Source organism: Lagenorhynchus albirostris, chromosome 11, assembly GCF_949774975.1.
Source record: "Lagenorhynchus albirostris chromosome 11, mLagAlb1.1, whole genome shotgun sequence".
Taxonomy (NCBI): Eukaryota; Metazoa; Chordata; class Mammalia; order Artiodactyla; family Delphinidae; genus Lagenorhynchus; species Lagenorhynchus albirostris.
In genome coordinates, this window is record NC_083105.1 from 31,903,629 (window position 1) to 31,928,583 (window position 24,955).

Sequence of the window (24,955 nt, forward strand, 5' to 3'; positions counted from 1 at the left end):
ATTTATTTATTATTTATATGTTTCTCACTTCATTTAAGCTTTTACTCGAAAATAAGCATTTGGAAAAGGTTTTCCCAAATCATCCTATTTAAAATAGTCCCATTACCTTACATTACTTTTGTTTAAAGAACTTTATGGCTATCTAATATTTTATATTTATTTGTATGCTTACCTTTTTCCCTCTCAATAATATAAGTTCCATGTAAGTAGAGACTCTGTTTTATTTACTAGTGTATCCCAGAATCTATTAAAGTGACTGGAATACAAACGTGAGCAGTAAAAAATATTTGACTAAATGAATGAAATACTGTTTATCTTACCTAGCAGAAGTTGTTGTTGAGAGTCAGAATATTCTCACCCTCCAGAAAATTATTGTACCTTGTAAATAGTTGGCTTATAATAGAGAACAAATGAATTTTATTTCAATGCTAGAAAAATCCTTCGAGCGTTCAGGAAGATATATGGCATTATGTGGAAAATATTTAGAGTTCTCACCTCCTAAGATGTCACTTATCTAATATGAGCATGTTGTATAACCTAGTGTAATATTCAAAATTCTCCTCCAAAGTTAGATAAATTGGTTTTCCAAATGATGACCTGCATGAGCAAAACTATATATATTGCTATTTCTCAGTGCTTTACTTTGCCTCTACCTGAAACTCCTCCTTAGTGGAATGATCTGCCTCTTGTCCCTACCCACCACTCAACAACCACTTCAAGAGCTCAGGAAGTCTGGATAATATTCCATGATCTAACTTGGATGATCAAATTTAATCTCTCTGCTACACTCTTTTTAGTTTCCACTTTGTATTATGGATCTGATTAATTCCTTAGCTTACATTACTCTCTCTCTAAATTAAGAGGTTAACTAGATAGGAACAAAGTTCTCATTCATGTCCTACTCTCTATGATTTTATATAATATATTATCTCTTGGAAATTCTAACTAGCATAATTATATAACTGAAGATAAAACATTTCAAACTACTTTTTTTTTAAAACATCTGTTTCTAAAAATAATTTTAACTGTAAAACAGAAGTTATTTGATCATGGATTAAACTCATAATCTGCTCATTAAGAGCTGTGTTTATTTACCCATTGACACTCTAAATTAAATAAATACTTGGTTATCATAAATTATATCATAGCATTGTATGATCTAGTACTCTGAATTTCTCTTACAAACTGAGATCTAATTACTGTTATATACATTACTTTTTTTCACACTACCAAATTTATTCTGTCTGTTGTTAATGTGTTACAATTAGTGTTACCTGCTAATTGTAAAAGGTAAAGAGATTTAGGAAAATAAATTATTCAAACACTGGTAACATACTGTATTTCCTTCTAGTCATACAATTGTGAAAAACCAAGATGATTATCTAAGATCTTATATATATATAAATGAAGTACTAAATTATAGTATCTTTACCACACATTTTTAAACAATATCAATCACACATTGTCTCTTTTGCATCTGTTTTAATATTTAAAATCGACACTTTCTCACATCATCAAAGTCTATTCTTTAAGAGCTTTGATTTTCTAACAGTGTTTATTAGCTTTTTCAGTTATCTACTACTGCACAACAGAGGAACTTAAAGACTATGGCTTAAAGCAGCAACTATTTTATTGTGTCTCATAATTCTGTGGGTTGACTGGGCTCAGCTGGGAAGTTCTAATGGACTACATCGTGTTGACTGTGGCCTCAGTCATGCTGAAACCATACACCTCAGATTGGACTTGATTGCACGTACTGGGACTTGAACTCAGCTGAAACCCAGATTGGGACTTGAACCCATGGGCTGGGACTCGAACCAGCCAGAACCCATGGTCTTTTAATTGAGATCACACACCTAGTCTCAGAACTTAATGAAGTTCAGGTTCCTTATGTCTCAATGCAGAAAGAATTCATCGAGAGACAGTGATAGGTAAGAAGCAGATTTATTTAGAGAGAAACACACTCCACCGACAGAGTGTGGGCCATCTCAGAAGGCAAGAGGTCCCTAATATGGGATGGTTAGTTTTTACGGGCTGGGTAATTTCATAGGCTAATGAGTGAGAGGATTACTCCAACTATCAATATTTTGGGGAAAGGGTGGAGATTTCCCCTGGGCCACCGCCCACTTTTTGGCCTTTTTTGGTTGGCCTAAGAACTGTCATGGCACTGGTGGCCATGATGTGGCACATGTCATTTAGCATGCTAATGTATTACAATGAGTGTATAATGAGGCTCAAGGTTTACTGGAAGTCAAATCTTCTCCCATCTTGGATCTAGTTAGTTCTAACCAATTTTTGTCATGTCCTATGTCTATGTCATTCTTTTAAAGGTTGTCCCCTGCTCCCTTCCCTCCTGTTTCAATCTGGGTGCTCATTTGGGCTGGAATGTGCCGGGGGCTCACTCACATGCTGACAATTGATCCAGGTTGTCAGAAACATCATTTTTAACAGCAAAGATCTACGTTATAAGAGAAATATCTCTAGGTGGTGGAATTGTATGTGATTTTTATTTTCTCTCTTTTTTTTCCCCTTATCTGTAATGTCTAATTACCTTGTGCAGATATATATAGCTTTTGTGCCAGGATATTACTAAGTAATTATTATTCATAAAAAAGTATTTTTCTAAATCAGATTAACATTGCATATATCAGTAAAAAATAAATAGTACAATATTTAAAGAGGCAAATCACAGGAACTCTGTATGTAGTTTAGAAGATTTAACAGAAAAATTTTTAAAGTGCTATGTCCTTTAAGTAGCATTAACTTTGTAAAAGTTAAAATTTTAATACCTATCTTATAATTGAATAATATTTAAAGCATATCCTTTTACCTTCCCCCTCCTTCACTTTCCCCCTCCACCCACCTGGATATAGCATAGGAAAACATTTCAGTGCTTCTAAAATATTTCTTCTAGTTTTTACATTAAAAAGAACAAAGTTAAGAATATCCTTAATAATCTAGTTTAGGGACAGACAGCCATACAAAAATAACCAAGTTTGCCAAAATGATGGCAAAAATGCCACATTTCTCTGAACACTGTCACTGAGCAACAGGAATAAAATTCGAGGTTTTTATGTCCCTTTCCTCAGAGCTGAAGAGTGTGGTAAAATAATAGTATGAGAATCAGTCAATACTTTCCCTGTTTATTTCATTCAGATTAGTTAAACTAAAGCCTTAACATACGAATAGTTCGACCTCTCTCTGAATAGTCTAGTTACTAAAAACCCACCAGGGTGTGGATTACTTTAACTTTCAGCTTCCTCATCTGTAAAATAAGGAATTACATCCTTACTTTAATACCAGTATTCAGTAATTTTAAATCTCCAATGAAAGATTGGATTCCATTCTGCTTTTGGTCAGAGTACTTCCAAATACTCAGGTAAGGCAAACACAGGCATCAAAAAGAGAGATTTCTCCATTTCTAAATCAGAATCAAACTGGTAGGAACTTCTGAGAATCAAGAGAACAGTCTTTTGGCGAAATGATTAGGAACTATAAGCTTAAAATGTTATTTTTTTTAAAAAAAAGCACTGTTGTGTCTTTTTGATCATGTTGGTGAAGACCAAATCTCTAAGCTCTTTTCATTCATTCATTCACACATTCAACAGACATTTTATTAAGTATTAAAATTTATATTAAGTACCAAAATATGGAAATAAGACATCCTCATTACATTCATGAATCTTAAAATTTCTTCATTTGTACTGGATAGCATCTTCAGAAAAGATCAATTAGTAACTTGTCTGTTTCTATAATGAAGACAGCTCCAAAATGTGCTAATAGATTTACAAAGCCATTAAGAAATGGCGGGGGGAGTGTTAGTGAAAAAAGATAGAGATGAGAGCCATTTAGCTTGTCCTGAGGAAGTATTTCCTATATTTAGAGTATTGTCAATGAAGAGAGACAATGTATTCATTGCCTATAAAAATGATCTGGGGAGGGATAGGGGTGAAGGGAGAGAGAATTTATGTAGACAAACTGACAAAGGAACATTTCTTTGAAATCCTGTATTAAATTTCATTTTCTCTATTGAATTCATTGTCTTTGTTAGTGAGGTTTCCAGGATATTAAAGCTCCCATTCCTGCACTGCATCTGTACCCTGTTACGTGGCTTGGCCACTAAAGATGGCTAAGCTATATGATACTAGCTACACCTCAGCAAAGTGTGTGTACATTATTCCTTGCCAGGGCTCCTTCGCCAAATCCCTTCCATAACAAGTTTGGTTGGATAAGTCATAAATATCAAAGATTCCACCTCCCCCCCCGGCCCCCCCCACACACACACTCACACTTTTCTTTTTTAAGAAAATCTATTCCTTAAAGTTTAGTTCACAGCTAGTCCATCTCCCCTTGACCCTATGCTGGCTCCAAATGGCCATCCAGAGTTGAGGATCTCCCAGAATGTTTTATAATCCTATTGGGAGGTATTAGTCTCCTATCACAGAATCTTTTCCAAAGAAGAAATTACCAATGCAATCATAACATTCCATTGTTGAAGATAAATCACAAGGAGAAAGGGAACTCTGACTCTCTTCTCTTCCCCTCAAAACTCCATCCTAGTATAGAGATCACACTGTGTATCTGTTAAGAAACCATTCCATATCACTAGCCTCTCTCTGAAGCTAAAGTGATAAGAGCATGGGAAGTTAGCTTTACTGAAAAGAATAAGATTAAAGGAAATCCAGTGTTTGAGAAAATCTTAGTCATGGCATTGTTGAACTAAACAGAGGAAAGAGAGAGACAGAGCACCTAACTGAAAGAAATTCTTGGGTAATAAAAAGCTGCTGTCAAGCTTTTACAGAAAGGAGGCAATCAATTCTATCTTTGTCCATATCTCTGAGATAAATATTGCTGAGCAACAAATGATTCTGACTCTCTGTTTTAAAGTCTGAATGATGAACAATTCCTGATGGGGACATTGAGAGTATTGGGCAATTGTATTTAAAGCCCCGACACACCGCCCTGATACAAAGGAAGTGGCTATTCCAATTCAGACAAGATTCGACACAGACTTGGAAGATGGAGAAATGAATGAAATGATTCAATAATCTTAAAAGAGATTTAATCTCTTTAATCTCTTTTAACCTCTTTAGAGATTTTCTTTGGCCACATATGGCTAAGGGTTTCACCAGAGAATTAATGATGGAGGTTCCTAAGGACTTCATTGTTTAGAGCAGATTGTATTTATGGTTATTCTTAATGTAATTGTATAGTAATTTATATATATTTTCAAGTCAGTGAATATTTGGTTAGTTTCAAGATATTCTTACTTTTTTAATAAAGCCCCAAGTAAAATAATTCTACATTTTTATTAAAGGCAATTAGGTATTCCAATAGAAACAAAGGAATTGCTAACATTCAGATGTCCTGAATGGCTAGGGAAGCAGAGCCCTCTGAGAATAATGTTTTAATACAACTGATTCCTACTGAGTTGTGCGGCAACCTTTCATAGATCCTGCTATCAGTTGGCCAACAGGAGTCAACTTTGTACAGTAATTTGGATTGTCAGTGAGCTAAAATGTTTATGTACCTCCATTGTCACTGAGAGGATTTCTGGTTCTCTAAACAAAACTGTAAGAGAAGGAATAATAAGTAGTAATAAAAATTACCACCACTTAACATAATCATAAAAGATACAGATTCAGAATATAGATTTTAAAAGTACTTTAATTTAAAATATTAGCTAAGTCAATGGTGGAACTGAGAATTTAACGCATCCTAAAATTTGTGCTAGACTTAAGGTGCATTTGTTTTCTCCTGATTTCAGATGTACTAGCCACTCTTACTCAATTAAGACCTATTTCAAGTACCACCTCTTTGCTGAAGCTGTCTTTGTCTTCTCTCTGCGAATACACACACCTTCTCCAGCAGTACTCACTGTTCTCCACATGGGTTCTTAGAACCCTTTGTACATAACTCTGTCATAATTTATTAGTTAGTTGTTGTTACATAATCTTTTTCCACTAGCTGTGAAATTATCTAAGGGATGAACAGCATTTTATTAGTATGTTTATCTTAGTGCTTAATACAGTGTCTAAAACTGAGTGGTCACTCATTAAATATGGGGTTTGGTGGAATGGTGGATATGCAGCTAGTTCCACTAAAAAGTGACCATGGATTATACCAGCAGCTGCCATTAATAACAGTTTTTAGCCATAAAAATTCTACACTGTTTATCTTTTGTCTCTTTGATCATTCTCCACATGCATCTTTATTTTCAAAATTCTCTGTGGATTATGCTCAGCCAAAAGACAAAATACCTACTGACTTAAACAGACTTCCCTTCTGTTAGGAGCTCTTTAAGCAAGTCTCAGAATTTGACACCTTTTTACAGCTAAGGAAATAAACTATAAAATGTAATATAAAATAGATTATATGTCTGGATCAAGCTTTTTAACTGTATCTTATTTAAAAGTGCTATGATTTATCAGGAAACAGATCAACCACTAAGAAACAACCAACCATTAACAAACAAATGAAAAAAAAAAATGTAAGCAGCTACTGAAGCACCTTACGTGATGGGTCATGTCCTTCTGAATACCTGATAAAGGGTTTTACAGGGCTTCTTACTGATTATTAAAGGAGTTCATCTTTATAACCCTTGTAAGAGTAAAAGAATATATTGTGATTAAATAATGCCCAATTAACAAAAACCCAGCTCACTTGTGGGAAAGTTCCAATAATCATGAACACATGGTGATAATTAGACTGACCAGAAACAAGCTTTTCCTTTTTATAGTATTTATAACCATTTGTTCCTAGCACATTTATTATAGTTTCCTCCTTGAAGCGTTTTTACTGGTATTTGTTTAGATGGAAACTATGAAAACCTTGGCTAGGTACAAAAGATAAAGAATTAGTTTGGGATTACACTGATCTTTTCAGTCTAGGCCACACACAGGAGACAACACTGTCACGGATATCCTCAGATAATGAAAGGGTGACAGTGTAGACAATGTACTGGATTAGCACTGAATTCTAATTTTAAAAATCCTATAATGTCCAGTAATTAAACAGTTATTCCTACTAGGAAAACAAGGGCACTCCTCATTCACCAGCAAGAAATTTAGGATAGCATCAATCTCAATCAATCCCAGCTGGCTTTTTTTTGTAAAAATTGAGAAGCTGATTTTAAAATATATATAGAAATGCAAGAACCCAGCATATCCAACACAGTCATGAGAAAGGAGAGACTGAAGTTGGAGTGATTTCAGTGCTGATTTCAAAATGTAATATAAAGCTACAATATTTAAATAGCATACTGGTATAGGGATCAACAAGTAGATCAATGACAGAATAGAGAGCTCAAAAACTGACTTACGGGCTTCCCTGGTGGCGCAGTGGTTGGGGGTCCGCCTGCCGATGCAGGGGACGCGGGTTTGTGCCCCGGTCCGGGAAGATCCCACTTGCCGCGGAGCGGCTGGGCCCGTGGGCCATGGCCGCTGAGCCTGCGCGTCCGGAGCCTGTGCTCCGCAGCGGAAGAGGCCACAGCTGTGAGCGGCCCACGTACCGCAAAAAAAACCCAGAAAAAACTGACTTACACTTTCATTCAGTTTTTTGGTTTTTGACAAAGTCTTTTCAGCAAATGGTGCTAGAAAAAACAGATATCCATATGAAAACCGCTAACTTACACCATATACAAAAATTAATTTGACGTGGATCAAAGATCTAAATGTAAAAGCTAACGTTATAAAATTTTTAGAAAGAAATATAACAAAATATATTTGTGACCTGGGGGTAGACAAAGGTTTCTCAGATAAGACAAAAAAGGCAATAATAACCGTAAAACAAAAAAAATGATAGCTTAGCTCTAATCAAAATAATAATTTCTACTCATCAAAAGACATCATTAAGAAAATTAATAGGCAAGATACAAAATGTGAAAAAATATTTATAAAATTTATGTCTACTAAAGAGCTGGTATAGTTTATTATATACATAGATATAACCCTATCAAGAGTATAATGGTTTGTTTGCTGTTGATAGGTAGGAACTTAATGAGAAACAGTAGCCAGGTCAGCCTTGGTCAGAGGAAGTTCAGGTTGTTGAGCCCATGCATAGCCTCTATCCTTGTCACCATGGCCACTTTCCTGTGAGCTCATTGAGCAACCACTGGAGTGGCTGGAGAAAGAGGCATCTAGTCAAGAAGCAAGACTACAGCGGAGAGAGCAAGTCAAGACAGAAAATTGTTCAGTTGCTTCATTTCCTCCATTAGAATATCAAGGGCTTGAAGGACCGTCTCATAGAGCTCTCCTGTAGTACAGAGACACTTCTGCCCCATAAAAGAAAAGCAGCCAAGCTTGCTGCTGCTCAGTAGCAGAAGGGAGATATGACACAGGGAAAGGAAAACAAACAAAAAGCCCATTTTCTGGTCCCAGGGGAGAACAGGAAGAGGCAGTAAGAAAGAAAGGTAAGCATGAGTGTATGACAACTTCCCCTCGCCCTCCAGCCCCTGACTTAGTTTAAGAAAGAGGAATAGGTGATTTAGAAAAGTGAAGTCAACATGGGGGGAATAGCATGGCTGTTCCCCAATCTCTTATTTAAGTTGTAGAAAGGGTTTACCTTGTGTAATGCTCTTGTACCAGTCTGGGGCTGGGCCATATGTCCTTGATGTTCTATGAGATAGGAGAGAGAGGGACCTTAGGGATTAACGTTCTCAAGCTGCTTTCCAGCTTGAATGACACGAGTGAGCATTGACAGTAGAGGGCTTGCCATGGGGTCGGCTGGAAGGGACACAAGAACCCCTGCAGAGGCTTAGGGTTGACAGTAAGAGGACGTGCAAGTGCCTCTTGGGTCTGCAGCCAGCAGGAGATGAACTCAACTAGGCAATGCCATCAAAATCTGGCCAAGACAAGAGATACTAGTTTATGAGTTACATTACCTACAGACCAGAGACTGCTATAACTAAGATCAGAAGCTAGCCAGGCATGCTCCACAGCTATCCTAATACTTCTTTACAACACCATCTTGGGAATTCCTTACACTTTCCCTGGGTTGGAACACTTGTTTCTTGAATCCCATATTTCTTTGTTTTCACCCTCAATATTTTCTGGAGCCTGAAAAGGGGTGTTTGGGAGGAAAAGTTTTTGAGTACTTGGGTACCTGAAAATGTCTTTATTATACACTTATCCCCCAATTAACAGTTTTAGTTTATTTCTGAGAACCCTGTTGCTAAGTAAACAGTTGTTAAATGAAAAACTAGTCCCATTAATTTAATGGGGAAAATGATGATACATTCTTTCCCAATCCAAAATACACATATGATTTTCACAGATATATCAATTGAGCAATAAAAATGTTTATATAACTAAAATATAACAATTTGAAAATGAATAAATGTAAAATGTATTGGGTGGGCCAAAAGGTTCGCTCAGTTTTTTTCCGTAAGATGGCTCTAGTAGCACTTAGTTGTCTTTAACTTCATTTGAAACAATTTTGTTAGATAGTATGTGACAGCTGTCATATCAGTGTGCATTTTAAAAAAGACATCAAAATTGGTGAATTTTTGTGTAGCCATTTTAATACTGAAGATGGAAGAAAAACAACATTTTCATCATATTATGCTTTATTATTTCAAGAAAGGTAAAAATGCAACTGAAATGCACAAAAAGATTTGTGCAGTGTATGGAGAAGGTGCTGTGACTGATCAAACGTGTCAAAAGTGGTTTGCGGGCTTCCCTGGTGGCGCGGTGGTTGAGAGTCCGCCTGCCGATGCAGGGGACGCGGGTTCGTGCCCCGGTCCGGGAAGATCCCACATGCCGCGGAGCGGCTGGGCCCGTGAGCCATGGCCGCTGAGCCTGCGCGTCCGGAGCCTGTGCTCCGCAATGGGAGAGGCCACAACAGTGAGAGGCCCGTGTACCGCAAAAAAAAAAAAAAAAAAAAAAAAAAAAGTGGTTTGCAAAGTTTCATGCCGGAGATTTCTTGCTGGTTGGGTAGACCAGTTGAAGTTGATAGCGATCAAATTGAAACAATAATTGAGAACAATCAGTGTTATACCACACGGGAGATAGCCGACATATTCAAAATATCCAAATCAAGCACTGAAAATCATTTGCACCAGCTTAGTTATGTGAATCGCTTTGATGTTTGAGTTCCACATAAGTGAAAAAAACCTTCTTGACCATGTTTCCGCATAAAATTCTCTAATGAAACGTAATGAAAACGTTCCGTTTTTAAAACAAATTGTGACGGGTGATGAAAAGTGGATATTGTACAACAATGTGGAATGAAAGAGATCGCGGGGCAAGGGAAATGAACCACCACCAACCACACCAAAGGCCGGTCTTCATCCAAAGAAGGTGATGTTGTGTATATGGTGGGATTGGAAGGGAGTCCTCTATTATGAGCTCCTTCCGGAAAACCAAACGATTAATTCCAAAAAGTACTGCTCCCAATTAGACCAACTGAAAGCGGCACTCAATGAAAAGCGTCCAGAATCAGTCAACAGAAAACACATAATCTTCCATCAGGATAACACAAGACTGCATGTTTCTTTGATGACCAGGCAAAAACTGTTACAGCTTGGCTGGGAAGTTCTGATTCATCCGCCGTATTCACCAGACATTGTACCTTTGGCTTTCAATTTAGTTCGGTCTTTACAAAATTCTCTTAAGGGAAAAGATTTCAATTCCCTGGAAGACTGAAAGTCTTCCCTGGAACAGTTCTTTGCTCAAAAAGATAAAAAGTTTTGGGAAGATGGAATTATGAAGTTGCCTGAAAAATAGCAGAAGGTAGTGGAACAAAAGAGTGAATACATTGTTCAATAAAGTTCTTGGTGAAATGAAAAATGTCTTTTATTTTTAATTTAAAAACTGAAGGCACTTTTTGGCCCACCCAATAGTATAAACATTTAATAAAATGTTATTAATAAAATAAACATTTACTGTACTCACCAAGGGAGGAAGAGTAGACTTGACTGTGAATGGTGGATGGTGGAAGAAGGTACAAGGAAGCAATTCTTTGAAACGCAGTGCAGAATGAGCTAGATAATCAACTTTCAGGCAGGCATTCAATGTCTGCATCAGGTGTGTTGATGATATTTTTGTTTTGCTCGTAAGAGCACTTTGAGATACATGAACATAATAGAACACAATATATATGCACCGAAAGGTCATAGAAAATCTTGCCTCTTCCTCCTTCTTGGCTATTTATTCATACTTAAGAATGAAGCCCTAAAATGCTGACTGGATATTGTATGTCCAGGGGTGAGATGTGTTGATTGGGCAGTTAGATCACCTGGTGATTGTAGATGCTTGTTTTAGGATCTTCAAATCATAGTATCTGTGAGGTTTTCCATTTAGACTGGTCTGTTTCCTCAGAAAGTACTGCTCCAATCTTTGACTAAGGAATGCATGTTATGGATGGCATAGGCTTAGCTGTCAGTATTCTTGAAGCTAAATATGGGAAGAGGGTTGGGGTCTCACAGTTCACTCTGTATACTTTCAATTAATCATCAAATCTTTAGTATATGTCTCTAAGTCTAGTGCCGTTGAATTCAATTTCTCCAGACAACAAATTTATTTTTAATACCAGGATGCAGGAAGGTAGATACTAGCAAAAGGTAAGGATGAAATCAAGATGCCTAACTACATCTTAAAGAGACTTTCAAACAATCTTTGTATCTTCTTGGGTACCTAATGTCTGATTCCTGAATCTTTATGGTTCTATGACACTTATCCTCTTGTGTCATTTGACATCTCTCTCTACAAAAACAGATTTCTGCTTTTTCTTCTTTGATTAAATCAGTTACCAATTCATCTGTCAGCTTTCCATATTCAAAAATTTGTTGACATATTTTATGTTACATCATCTCCCATTCCTTTTGCCCTTCTAATTTATACATTGTTATTCCTTTACAATAGTTTTGGAAACAGAGAGGGCAAACAAGAATTCACCTGTAATATTTAACTAGAAATTTCCTTCACACTTTTGTTCTCAGGCTCAGTAAAAATTTGCTCACATCAGATGATTTTGAGTTAAAATTTCAGTAGATACCAAAGAGTAAATGTGAAAGACTAAAGTGACAAAAAAAATTAGAACTTAAGTAGTGTTCCAGCTGACCTGAAAGTGAAATTTGGAATAATGTGTTATTAGAAGTTTCATTATTATTAAATGTAACCACACTGATTAGCATGTAAGAGGAAAAACTTTGGCGCCAAGTAAACCTGGATTCAATTTGGGCTCTGCCACTTATTAGCTGTGAGACCTAGAGAAAGTTGCCTTGATTTCCTCCTTTATAAAGTGAAGACAACTAATGTCTTCCTGATAAGTTTTTTGTGAGGACTAAATTAGATAATATCAAGTGCTTAATCTAATACCTCACTCAAACATGGTGCTCTATGGTAGTTATTAAATTTGGCTACCCATCATAATATTTTGTACTCCTGAAGAGTTGTACATTTTATTATTCTTATTGTTTTTATAGAGGAGGTATATAGTGCATATAGTATATATATACTATTCAGTATGAGTGTATTATATAGTGTATAGTACAGGTGAGCAATTTGAAGCGGCACTAGCTTCAAGAAACATAAAGAAGAACTGGAATCTAAAGTTCCACCTTTGAAGCCACCAATTCCTATTATATCTGCCATCCACATTGCAAAGACATTTCTACTAGTGCTAGCTGATCTATGCCAAGAGAAAAAACAGAGTAAAATTCATAGTTGAGGTAAACTTCTGAGTGTCATGAAGTGTTGATGTTATGAACCGACACTTCACCTGGCTTCTTCCATTGACTCTACTCTCTTCCTCTCTGTGGTCTTCTTTGGACTTTTAGCCTAAATCTATCTTCAGAACTACAGGCAAACTTCCACAAGAGTCCTTGACCAGGAATAACATGTGCAGTATCATGTTCAGGTATTTGCTTGAAGACTTCAAGGAAAGGGATCAGGTTTGAGACTGAGTTTGCTATCTATTTTTTTTTTTTTTTTTGCCATACGCGGGCCTCTCACTGTTGTGGCCTCTCCCGTTGCGGAGCACAGGCTCCGGACGTAGATCAGCAGCCATGGCTCACGGGCCTAGCCGCTCTGCGGCATGTGGGATCTTCCTGGACCGGGACACGAACCCGTGTCCCCTGCATCGGCAGGCGGACTCTCAACCACTGTGCCACCAGGGAAGCCCGAGCTTGCTATCTTTTAATACCAGAAATAGATTGAAGGTAGGGGTTTTTTAGTACAGTAAACTATAATTTTTAAAGTTTCATATGTGAAAACAAAGCTGGTGTCTTGTAGATGTGGGGGCCCAATATAATCACGTGAATCTTTCAAAAATGGAGACCCTTTCTTGGCTGTGATGAGAGAGATGCAACAGACAGAAGGATCGGTGAGATGCAACATGAGAAGGACTTAACCCAACATTGCTGGCTTTGGGGATGGAGGAAGGGGAGCACAAGGCACGGAATGCAGTGACCTCTAAAAGCTGGAAAAGGCAAAGAAATGAATTCTTCCCTAGAATCCCCAGACAGGAACACAGCCCTGTCAACACCTTGATTTTAGCCCAGTGAGACTCAGGCTTCTGTTCGACTTCTGATCCACAGAACTGCAAGATAAGAAATTTCCGTTGCTTTACGTCATTATACTGGTGGTAATATGTTATGGCAGTAATAGAATACTAACACACAAACTTTAATAAATTTTATAATCTTTGCTTTCCTTTAGTGTTCCAACTGTGTTAAAATAGAAATTATCATGGTGAAAATATTTTCCATAATAGAAAGAGTAAGTAATTAAAAATTTTCAGTATTTTATATGACAGGTCTAGAACAGACCCAGAGAGGCAGAGCTGTTTGTTCTGTAAAGTCCCTCAAAAGGGAGAAGATAACCTTGAGCTGTCTTAAAGGTGAACTCAGAGTGCGCCTTTCTCATGTGTTCTCCTGTCGTCTTCGTGCCCAGAGAGACAGATACCACCACTCCTACTTTCTGAGGAAGCCAGGGGCTCAGGATCCAGCTTGCAAAGGCGGCGTGACTTTAAAGCAAAGTCTTTACTCACAAGAAGGCAAACAGTTATCTTCATGACAAGTAAGTTCTAAAACTCAAAAGAAACTTCCAGTTATAAGATAACTAAGTTCTGGTAATATAATGTATAAGATGACTATAGTTAAAAATACTGTATTGCATATTTGAAAGTTGCTAAGAGAGTAGATCTTAAAAGTTCTCATGACAAGAAAAAAATTGTAACTATGTGAAGTGATGGATGCTAACTAAATTTACTGTGGTAATCATTTCACAATATATTCATATATCAAATCATTATACTGTATACCTTAAACTAATACAATGTTATATGTCAACTATATATCAATAAAACTGGAAAAATATAAAAATTCAAAAGAAAGTGCTTTCATAATACCAAAGAATTAATATTATATAAATTGTAAAATAATATGCAATATCTCCTGTCACAAAGGAACTACCGGATTAATTTCCTTTACTAACTCTCAGACTCTATACTAGTCATAACTAAGTCCCAAGTGATGAAATATTCTTATTAAGGCTTAAATAAATTATTCAATTAAAGCTGTTTGTGACTGTACTAGATGCATTTCAATTCCAGGACTTTTGCGTATGAATAAAACCAAATATCAAGATTCACAGATGTTGAAGAAACACAACAACATCTGGAAACTAAAATCATGGGAAGAGATAGTGTAATGACAACAAAGGAATTGAAATACTAATCTTCTGGAAATGTTTGCTTCCTGGAAACTAAAGGCAATTTTTCTATAAAGTGAGAAATGTTTCGAATTAAATACAAAAACAGAATAGAATAAAATAAAACAGGCTAACATACTCAAAACGAAACACCTGTAACTGAATAAACTGAATATCTTCTATCATAACATAGTATTTGTTAACATATTTAATTAGAACTCCATAATAAGGCATCCAGCATATTTAGATCTCCAGTGTACAGAGACTCTTTTAGGTATTGTGGTTGATTCAGAAAATCCAGTCTCTGACATTAAGGAGTTTAAATACTCTTTGCGGGGAGGCAAGATAAGTGCAAGCAAAATGACAGAGAATTACTACATGGCAATTATTAAGAAGTGTACAATATCAAAATGACATAGAAGACTGATAAGAGTAAAATGTGATTAGTCAGGGAAGATAAGAGATGGGCACCCATCCCAGAAGTAAATTGCGTTGCCAGGTGCATGATGCAAATGGAGATGTGCTGAGAAAGCCACTTTTAGAGAAAAAATATGCCCCCTGCCAGCCCTCCAAGATGACTTAAATTTTCACCATTAATCCAACCCATTAGCTATTCATTTAACCAGAAAACACTTACTGAATACCACACACCAAGTTGTATGGGTGCCAGCGCAAGTATTTTCTTTTCTTCCTCCTTTCTTTCAGTTTTGGGCCATTTTAAATATGATTGTTCCCAGGAAGAGATAACATAGAAAGTCATTAACAGATGCTAACACATAATTATGACCTGCACCTTCCTCTCCTCCCTCACCCCTAACTTCACTGAAGAATTAAAATCACCTTTAAGGTATGTTCCAACTATCCATTTTCTACACTATTGCCAGAGTGATATTCTAAAATCGTAATTCTCATCATCTTCTCATATTTACTATTCAATGAACAATTTTTCAGGGCCCTAAAAGAAGAGCTGAAGTGAAACTAAGAAAAGTTTAGACAGAGATGGGGAAGAGTTCAGGACATGACTAGCACTTGATCACTTTTATGATTCTGGTAAAAGATAATAGGTAGTAATATAATGGAGAATGAGTGGATGAATATATTTTTTAAAGGCATCACTTTCGGTAAAGAAAGAGTTTAGTATTTGATATTAGCATGATTGATCTACAGAAAATTATTCAGAGTTTGGAACTTATGGTAAACATTTAGCAATCAATCCATACAAAGTTTGTAATTCATACCATGAGAATGGAGGCGCTTCTGAAAAGAATAAATGTTACGGGAAAGGAGCAAAGAATAAGACATTAATTCTTGAGAATTCCTAAAGGATGGTAGAAAAGAAAAGGAATCAGAGAAAGAGCATTAAAGGAAGAAATTATAGAAGAAATGAATGTTATAAAATTTGCATTAGGGCTTTTTAAAAAATTCTATATTATTTGCAGTCAGAGAGTTTGTGTATGGGATGATGTAACTAAAATAAAGTGTTCTGTGAAATTCCTCCTGATTCTCCCTTGGGTCAGGTAGGTTTTGATATTAAGCAGGCTAAATGGTTCCAATTTTTCTTTTCTGGGAATTAAATAAACCAGAGCAGCTTTTTGGACTGTTTATAAAAGAAGAAAATGAGCTGCCAAGATACAGTTAATAATATTGTGTATCTTTGAATTTGTCATGGAGGAACTTTTAACAAGCCTTAGCATGATATCTTATTTTTGCATACCCCAGCCAAATAACTTCCCAAATTTCTTATTCTTAAAACGGCTCATTAGTGTAAGCTGGTAGCCAAACTACAGCAATAGCAGAGAAATAGTTTGTGCTTATTCAGCCACAAAATGAATTGCTTTAAGTGATTTTACCTACTGACTCATTAAAATGAACCATGATAATCCAATCTTTTTACTTATGTTGAAGTAGCTAAAGACTAAAGGAACTTTCATCATCAACATGAATTTATATAGAATTGACTATGAAAAAAAAATCATTTGGGGATATTTTCCAAGAACATAGACCCTGCAAGAAGGGACAAGAATCAAGGAATGAAAAAGCAAAAGAAGAAAGTTTATACAGTCCTGCAACTCTTAATTTCCCGTTATCAAAGTGTTTCAGAGGTTGATATGCCCAGGGATGGCATATACTGCCAATCCCTTGTCCCTTGCCCATTACCATTGATCATTCTCCTCCTTTCTGCTGAATAGGGATGAGCCAGCGTAGGACTCTAGGCATCCACGACAAACTGATCTGAGCTAGCTTGCTAAATATTTGAAAACAAATCGCCATCCCCCAAACATTCAAAAGTTATCCAGGAAAAGAGTTCGAAATGGATTATTTTAATGTATTTTCAGAATAGTACATGCCCATAGTTTCATGAATCCGTAATCAAGAAGAATGGCACACTATTATCTCTCATATCTATCTACCTTTCTTTCTTTCTATCTATCATCTAGCCATCCATCCATCCTTCCATCAATCTATCTACTTTTTGTTACATTTCTCCTTAGCACAAGCTCCTGTGAGCTACTGTTTTAGAAAGAGCTTAAAATTGTCATTTTGAATTTCACTAATTTGAGTGAAAAAATACAATTAATTATATTGTATAAACTTTGTTTACATGTGAAGAATTCCTAATTACATTTGTGATGGTCTTATATTGGCTTTGCTGTGATTTTTTTTTTTTTTTTTTTTTTACAAATCTCTGCTTTATTTCATCTAATCTGCAGCATCCTCCAGGGCCAACTCTTTGAACTCCCAAGAGATAGGGAAAGCATAGCTACCATGGATGTACTTGCATTTACCTAGAATGTTGCTAATATGTGATTCTCAGTGGCAGGAGCTAGGAAGACAATAGACAAGTCACTTAAAATAGACAAGTCACTTAAAAATATGCTGTAAGAGCAAAGCTGAGAGATCACTTACTCTTCTTAGGGGGGAAAGAAAGCCTTCACAGAAGAGGTGACGTTTTATGGAAAAATAAGGTTAGAGGTTCTTCAGCAGAGGGGAAAAAAAGGGCTTGGCAGTTTCCAAAAGTATTCAGAGGAGGACGCATGGGATACAGAGGTGAATAATGAAGTCAATATCATTTGTAAGACCAGATGTGAAACAACTTTGGGTGCCAAGATAAAGTGTTTGGATATTTATGCAGTAAATGAGTCAGTAGAGATTTCTTAAGCTGGGTAGTAAGTACATAATCAGATTTGGAGTGGAGGTGAGTGTAACCTTTTTATCAGTTTTGGTTTTTCTTCTTTTATTATTATCAGAAAACAGTATTTATGTTTAAAATTATAAATAAAGATAAGTAAAATCATGGAAAATAAAAATCAACTACAGTCCTATGCACTCAGAGATGAATCTCTTAAAGTTTTGTCAGCTAATATAAAGTACTTTTCCCCATGAATCAGGATAAATATAAATATACTTATGATATATTTAAAAGTAATTATATATTTTAATGAGTCCTATTATACAAAACTTTTTAAAATTTACTTTTTCCACCTAATACTATACTGTAAACATCTTTTCAGTAAATGAACATTATTTTCAATTTTTCAAGATCATAAACAATCCTGAAATGATGTTCTTTGTATTTATATTCTTATATATCTATTTTTCTAGGACTAATTCACAGAAATAGAATTGGTGGATCAAAGAGCATGCATATTTTAAATCTTACGTTCCCATTTTCTAATTATTCCCTCTAAAAGGCTGTATCCATTTACATTTCTGTTAGCATTCATGGGAGGAATGCTATGTTCCTTCCATTTCTGCAATATTTTGTGTTATCATTTAAATATGTGTTTAATGTGTTATCATCTTAAATCCTCGCCAATTTGTTTGGGAGGAAGACTTCACTGTAATTTTCTTTGGTACTTGTTGATTACTGCTGAGGTTAAATATTTTTTATATTTGTTTTGTATCTTTGGGGGATATTATCCATTCATTTTCTACTGAAGGGATTATGCTTTTCTTTTCTTTTCTTTTAAAAAATATTTATTTATTTTGGCTGCGCCGGGTCTTCATTGCAGCATGTGGGATCTTTAGTTGTGGCATACGGGATCTAGTTGCCTGACCAGGGATTGCACCTGGGCCCCCTCCATTGGGAGCACGGAGTTTTAACCACTGGACCACCAGGGAAATCCCATATGCTTTTCTTTTTTATTTACAAGAGTGCTTTAAATATTTGAGTAAACTTTCAACTTTATACAATGTATAAATACATAATATGTAAGCATATTATACATTATATATTCCAAATATTCTTCCAGGTTTGATTTTTATTTAAGATGTTCTTAGAGTATAAAAATTTAATTTTTTGATAATAAAATCCATCAAGTTGTTTTTAACTTGGTGATTTTATTGCATCTGAAATTAATTTTGATAAATGACATGACAAAGGGTTTTAAACAGTCATCCCAATATCATATATTTAAAAATTAGTTTTCCTTATGAAACTTAAACACCAACTTTATCACATTTTAGATTATTAAAGTCAGTTTCACAGAGTAAATGAACACATATGCTTTGGCATCACAGAAAACCTATTTTTACCACTTTGACCTCTTCAAATCTTAGCTTCCTTGAGAGGGAAACATGAAAATAGCAAAATAGCAATAGCTTATTGTATTAAATTACATAATGCATTTAAAGCACAGTGCTTGGCTCACAGTAAGCATTAGTAGTTCATAGCATTGTTACTTTTATACTAGAGTATGGGTTTTGATTTTTTATCTTCTTCACTGATTAGTGTATCTATTTTTGCATCAATGTCATAGTTTGATTATTTTGTAGTATTAAGTACTTTTAAACATCTAATAGAGCAATTTTATTCAACCACTCAAAAATATTTGTTGAATGCCTTTTACTTGTCTCTAACAGCTAGGATCTGAAGGTATCAATATATGGTTGAGCAAATCAGCACTGGTCCCTGATCAATTAGCCTACAGTCACATCTTTCTGAGGATCTGACCTATTTATCAAGATAAAAGTTTTTAAGATACCCTTTACTTTTTATTTGGTTCTGAAGACAACTTTGTTCAATAGCAACATATCTTTAGCAACATATCATTAAATCTAGTTTATATCTACTCATGGCTCATTTCATCCATTTTAACATTGAACTTATTGATTACAGTATCAAAGGATACGTTTTTTTATATTCTTATGACAATACTCTTGAGTATATCTTACAAGGTTGGAATTCAGTCCTCTTCTTGAATAAATCATGTTCGATTTAAAAAAAACACTTTAATTATACCACTTGACATACAGCATAAAGCAGATGTGTTTGTTTGCTGATAGATTTTTGAAAAGAGGAATTGAACATTTGGATTTGTCAATATTTACACTGTAGTGCCCAAGAGGGACAAATATAAGCAGGGAAAATGTATCACGTTTGAAAAGGAATGGACTCTTGGAAAGAAACAGATCTGGATTTTGAACCCCAGGTCTATCCATTCCCATGGTGTATAAGACAAAATCACTGTAAGTTTCTTACTACTGCTGTAACAAATTACCACAAACATAGTGGTTTAAAACAAATGTATTCTTTCACAGCTCTGGAGGTCAAAGGTCTAAAATCGAGGTGTTTCTAAGGCTATCTTCCTTCTGGAGGTTTCTGCCTGTTCCAGTTTCTAAAGGCTGCTGGCACTCCTTGGCTCGTGGCACTTCTTGGCATATCACAACCACCTCTGCTTCCATTGTTAACCCCTTTTCAGCTTCTGACCTTCCTGTCTCCCTCTCATAAGGACCCTTGTGATTATATTGGATCCACCCAGATAAGCTAGGTTAATCTTCCATCTAAAGATCCTTAATTTAATCATATCTATAAACGCCCTCTTGGCCATATAAAGTGACATCTTTACGCATTACAGGGATAAGGACATGGACATCTTTTGGTGGCCATTATTCAGCCTACCACAATCACTATAGCAGGGAACTCATAACTAACTGGAGAAGACACTCAGCTGATCCACACACTTATTTACTCATATTTAACCTACTTTTTAAAAAACAGTTCATTGTATGGTTGCACATTTGGGCAAGTGCCAGTTCTCTGAACCCTGTGTGTCCTTCACCTGTAAAATGGAACTAATGCCTACTTACATAATAGAGATGTTCTGAGGACTAAATGACATAGTGTATAAAAAGCTGTTTCCACTCCATCATATAAGAGTACTGTGGGCATTGTGCTAAAAAGTGACTCTTGAGGGCAAAAGGAATACACTTAATACTTTTGTTGCATGTTTGCAGTACACTGAAATTTCATTCTAGTTACATGGAAATTACTTGAATTGCATTCTTGAAGAGAGAGAGATAAATAATGTAAATAATATATGCCATTCTACCTATCATTCCACCCAATGGGCACATGAAAGAGTGACTATAGACTACTTGCTTCTACTCCTTCTGAGTTAGGCTCTATTTTCTCATGCCTCCCATAGCATGAACCTTTTGAGATCAATTGTTTAAATATATGTACTCTTTCAGATATTATTGCAATTAATTCTTCATTAAATGTCTGTTTTTACACTATGAAGTAAACCTGACAAGAATATTAGTTTAAGACAATACCTGGCATGTAGTTGATGTTCAATATATGACACCTATTATTATGCACATAAATATTTGTTTAAAAAACAAGTGCTCACCAATAAACTGGGAACATGTAATTGAGGGAGAACAGCCTAGTGGAATGAACAAATTTCAAAGTCAGATACATCTGAGTTCAAGTCCTTAGTTTTCCATTAGCTGTTTCCTTGGATATTTTCCTTAACCTCTCTAAACCTCAATCTATCATTTTAAAAATAGAAATTATAATCTGATCTATTTAGATGTGAGGATCACATGAGAAATGTACTTAGATTCCTAGAATAGTTTCTGTCAATAAATGATAATTATTATTACCTAAATAAATATTTTCTTAATTTAAATATATTTAGCAAACAACTTTCTGAATAATAAATATAGGTATTATAGATAGACAAAATAGAATTATTTAAATTCCATCTAATCACCTAGGTTTCTGAAGCATATGAACTTAAAGGACCTATGGCCCATTACAAATTGTTTATTACTAAGTGGATTTTGAGTACTTGTATCGGTCAGGCTATTTAAGGTCACATGCACAATCACTAATGTACCTTCAATAAAGGGGTTTATGAGAATACAAAGAAATACTAGTAGCACTGTTCTTAATGTTAGCAACAGCACAGTCAACCCCTGTTCTAGATCTTCTGAGACTGGGAAATGCAGTAGGATCTAAAGATAAGGGACTCAGTGTCTCTCTATTCAATAACTGTGGCTTGATTGACTCAACTTCTCTGTTTTCACCAAACATTTAATTTGGAAAGTACTCAAGCCACCAAAAAGGTGCTTGAGTTTCCTCTTGCTGAGTCATTTAAAAATTATCTCTGATTCACAACAGCCAAGACATGGAAACAACCTAGATGTCCATTGACAGATGAATGGATAAAGAAGAAGTGGCACATATAAACAATGGAATATCACTCAGCCATAAAAAAGAATTAAATAATGCCATTTGCAGCAACATGGATGGACCTAGAGATTATCATACTAAGTGAAGTAAGTCAGACAAAGACAAATATCATATGAAATCACTGACGTGGAATCTAAAAAAATAATACAAAGGAATTTATTTACAAAACAGAAAGAGACTCACAGACATAGAAAACAAACTTATGGTTACCAAAGGGGAAAGCAGGGGCGGGGGGTGGGGGATAAATTAAGAGTTTGGGATTAACAGATACGAACTACTATATGTAAAATAGATAAACAATAAGGTCCTACTGTATAGCACAGGGAATTATTCACTATCCTGTGATAAACCATAATGAAAAAGAATATGAAAAAGAATGTATATATAAGTATAACTGAACACTTCGCTGTAGAGTAGAAATTAACACAACATTGTAAATCAACTATACTTCAATAAAATAAATTTAAAAAAAGAAAAGGAAAATTACCTCTGGCTCCTGTTCATCCCTGATCCCATCCATACCAGCCAGGAGCAATGCTGACCACAAAATGAAAAAAAAAAATCTATCTTCAAAATGTGTCTGCATGCTTTCAGAACTTCAATAACTACCTCTGCTGTCCACCCATGCCCTAGCTCTAAACTATGTATAAGCCTCAAGGGCTTTTTTGCCTTTTTCTGCTTAAAGGCATGAGTAGGGACTACTTGCTCCTTTCCTACTTGCCACTGCATGGAAACTTGGGCCTACATTTGTATGTCTCATCATTCCAGCTATGCCTAAAAGTAGCAAGTAAAATGTTGTCTACCTCACAGACCCTATCCTCTGAGCTACACCTCAGTCATCTCTGGCTATTCAAGATTTTCAAAGACCTTCTTCTCAGGAGTGTTCCTAGATATGATCCCATATATAAGCTAACTTGGAAGGAAGATAACTAAGGACAAAGGAATACCGATCAAAACAAAACATACCAAAAAGAAGAAAGCATTATGTAGAGGAGAGAATTATTAAAAGAACATATTTTATAGAATCATAATATGTTTACTCTGGTCCTTGAAATTTCCACAACCTCCCACAGTTACCCTTGTATATTCTGACCCTAGGACATACATTCTAGGCAGGCAGTGTCCTAAACTGTGGACTTCGAAGACATGGCCTCCATGGTAATAATTTCCATTTTTCATTTTTAATAATTCTCTTTCAAGAACTTAGTTTTCCATTTATTATAGTCTGGGCTATAATCAATTGTTACCTCTTTTATAGGTCTTTACACTTATGCATTCTTCAATTTTTCATTGTTTTTGGTGTTCAGTTTTGTTTGAGAAGAAATCTAAGTGACTTTTGGAACCCATGTGGATACGTGGAAGAAGTGTTTCTAGGCAGAGAGAATGGGAAGTGCAAAGGCTCTGGGGTGGGAGCTCAGCAAGAAGGCTGGTAGAGATGGAGTGAAATGGGTGAAGTGGAGAGAGACAGGAGATTAAGCCAGGAGGAGGATCATGTAGGACTTTTAAAGGCATATTAATCAGACATTTTTTTTGCAGATTTTTAAAAGAGGGTACAAAACCCAGAAAATGTGCAAAATAATCCTTATATTCCCTCCTGTTGAGCAATTTTATCCATTCCAATCTGTCTTTGATTAATGTCAGACTTGACTCCAGAAAAACATGTTGCTTTGAAAAAAGTTTTTCTTGGATTACAAAACATTGAAAAGGTATTTAAATGTTTAAAAAACTGTATCAGTGGGTTTTATTTAATTTCATATAACAGGATATCCAATCCAGGGGGTTTAAGAACAAAAGGAAAATAATTGCTTCATGTATCTAAAAAATCCAGTTTTGGGGTTCTACTGCATCTTGACTGAGGACCAAATGATGTCACCTGGACCCAGATTCTTTCTGTTCGATTCTGTTCACTCATCATGCTCCTTTACTGCCAGATTCCATGCCTTCTCTTTGGAGGTGGCTGCTCTAACTCCAGACTTAGATTGTCTCTCAGTCAAATCCAATGGAAAAGAGGAAGAGATTTTGGGAAGTTCCAGCATCTTACTTATTCTGTCACAAACAAATTCCTGAACTCATGGCTACAAATGGCTATAGTCCAGGGGATGAAATACACTTATTTCTTTCAGCGTGGATCACTTTCTTCCCTCTAATAGCGCATCCCTGAACGAATCTCCAAATGGCAGTACTAGAAACAGGGTGAATTGGTGTTGAATAGCAAGCAAACACAACCAAGGAAATATCCATTCATTTGTCTACCCCATCTTCCCATTCAATCACCTTCAAAAATATCTCTGCCTCCGTAATAAACCTATGCTATGTCCCAATGAAAACACACTCTCCTCTACCTTCCCAAAGCAATAACACTTAAAGTCCCATTCATTTACAGATACAGCTCAAAGCCCAAAATATCTGTTTAGTGCACAGTCATCTCAGTCAGACTTCTCTCTAACTCCTCTTGGCCTAGAAAACTAATGCTAAATAGTAAGTTTAATGAATCCCCAAACATCTAAAACACACTTTTTTTCCTAGGCTGCCATTGGGGAAGGAAAACAACACAGTTTCTGGTATATAACTTACATTGTATCTTATGTGAATTATAAGGCAAGGACCCCTCAGTCTAGAAGTGAAATGCAGTTCCTTTGTCAACGAGTCTGGCTGTTCTAGATCTGCTCTCTGGAAGGATCTTTCTTCCACTGTTGAGGAGAAAATGGTTAATCACAGGTCAATAAACCACTTCTTCCCTAGTGGAGACAACAGGAAACAATGACTTCCACCACATCTCCTTGCACACAGGGATTCCCTACCTACAAAATGTTTTAGTAGG

The 24,955-nt window shown here is 35.8% G+C and overlaps 1 protein-coding gene across 2 annotated transcripts in view; it reads right to left on the reverse strand.

Annotated features, from left to right (window-relative positions):
* TMTC3 (transmembrane O-mannosyltransferase targeting cadherins 3) overlaps positions 1-24,955 on the reverse strand; it is a 302,048-nt gene that overhangs the window by 206,179 nt on the left and 70,914 nt on the right. For both annotated transcript variants that reach the window (XM_060165029.1, XM_060165030.1), the window contains exons 15-17: positions 24,709-24,824; positions 22,622-22,671; positions 8,563-8,615 (exon numbers count right to left, since the gene is read on the reverse strand). In XM_060165029.1, the coding sequence (XP_060021012.1) occupies positions 8,563-8,615; positions 22,622-22,671; positions 24,709-24,824 (219 nt within the window). The remainder of the gene's footprint in view (positions 1-8,562; positions 8,616-22,621; positions 22,672-24,708; positions 24,825-24,955) is intronic.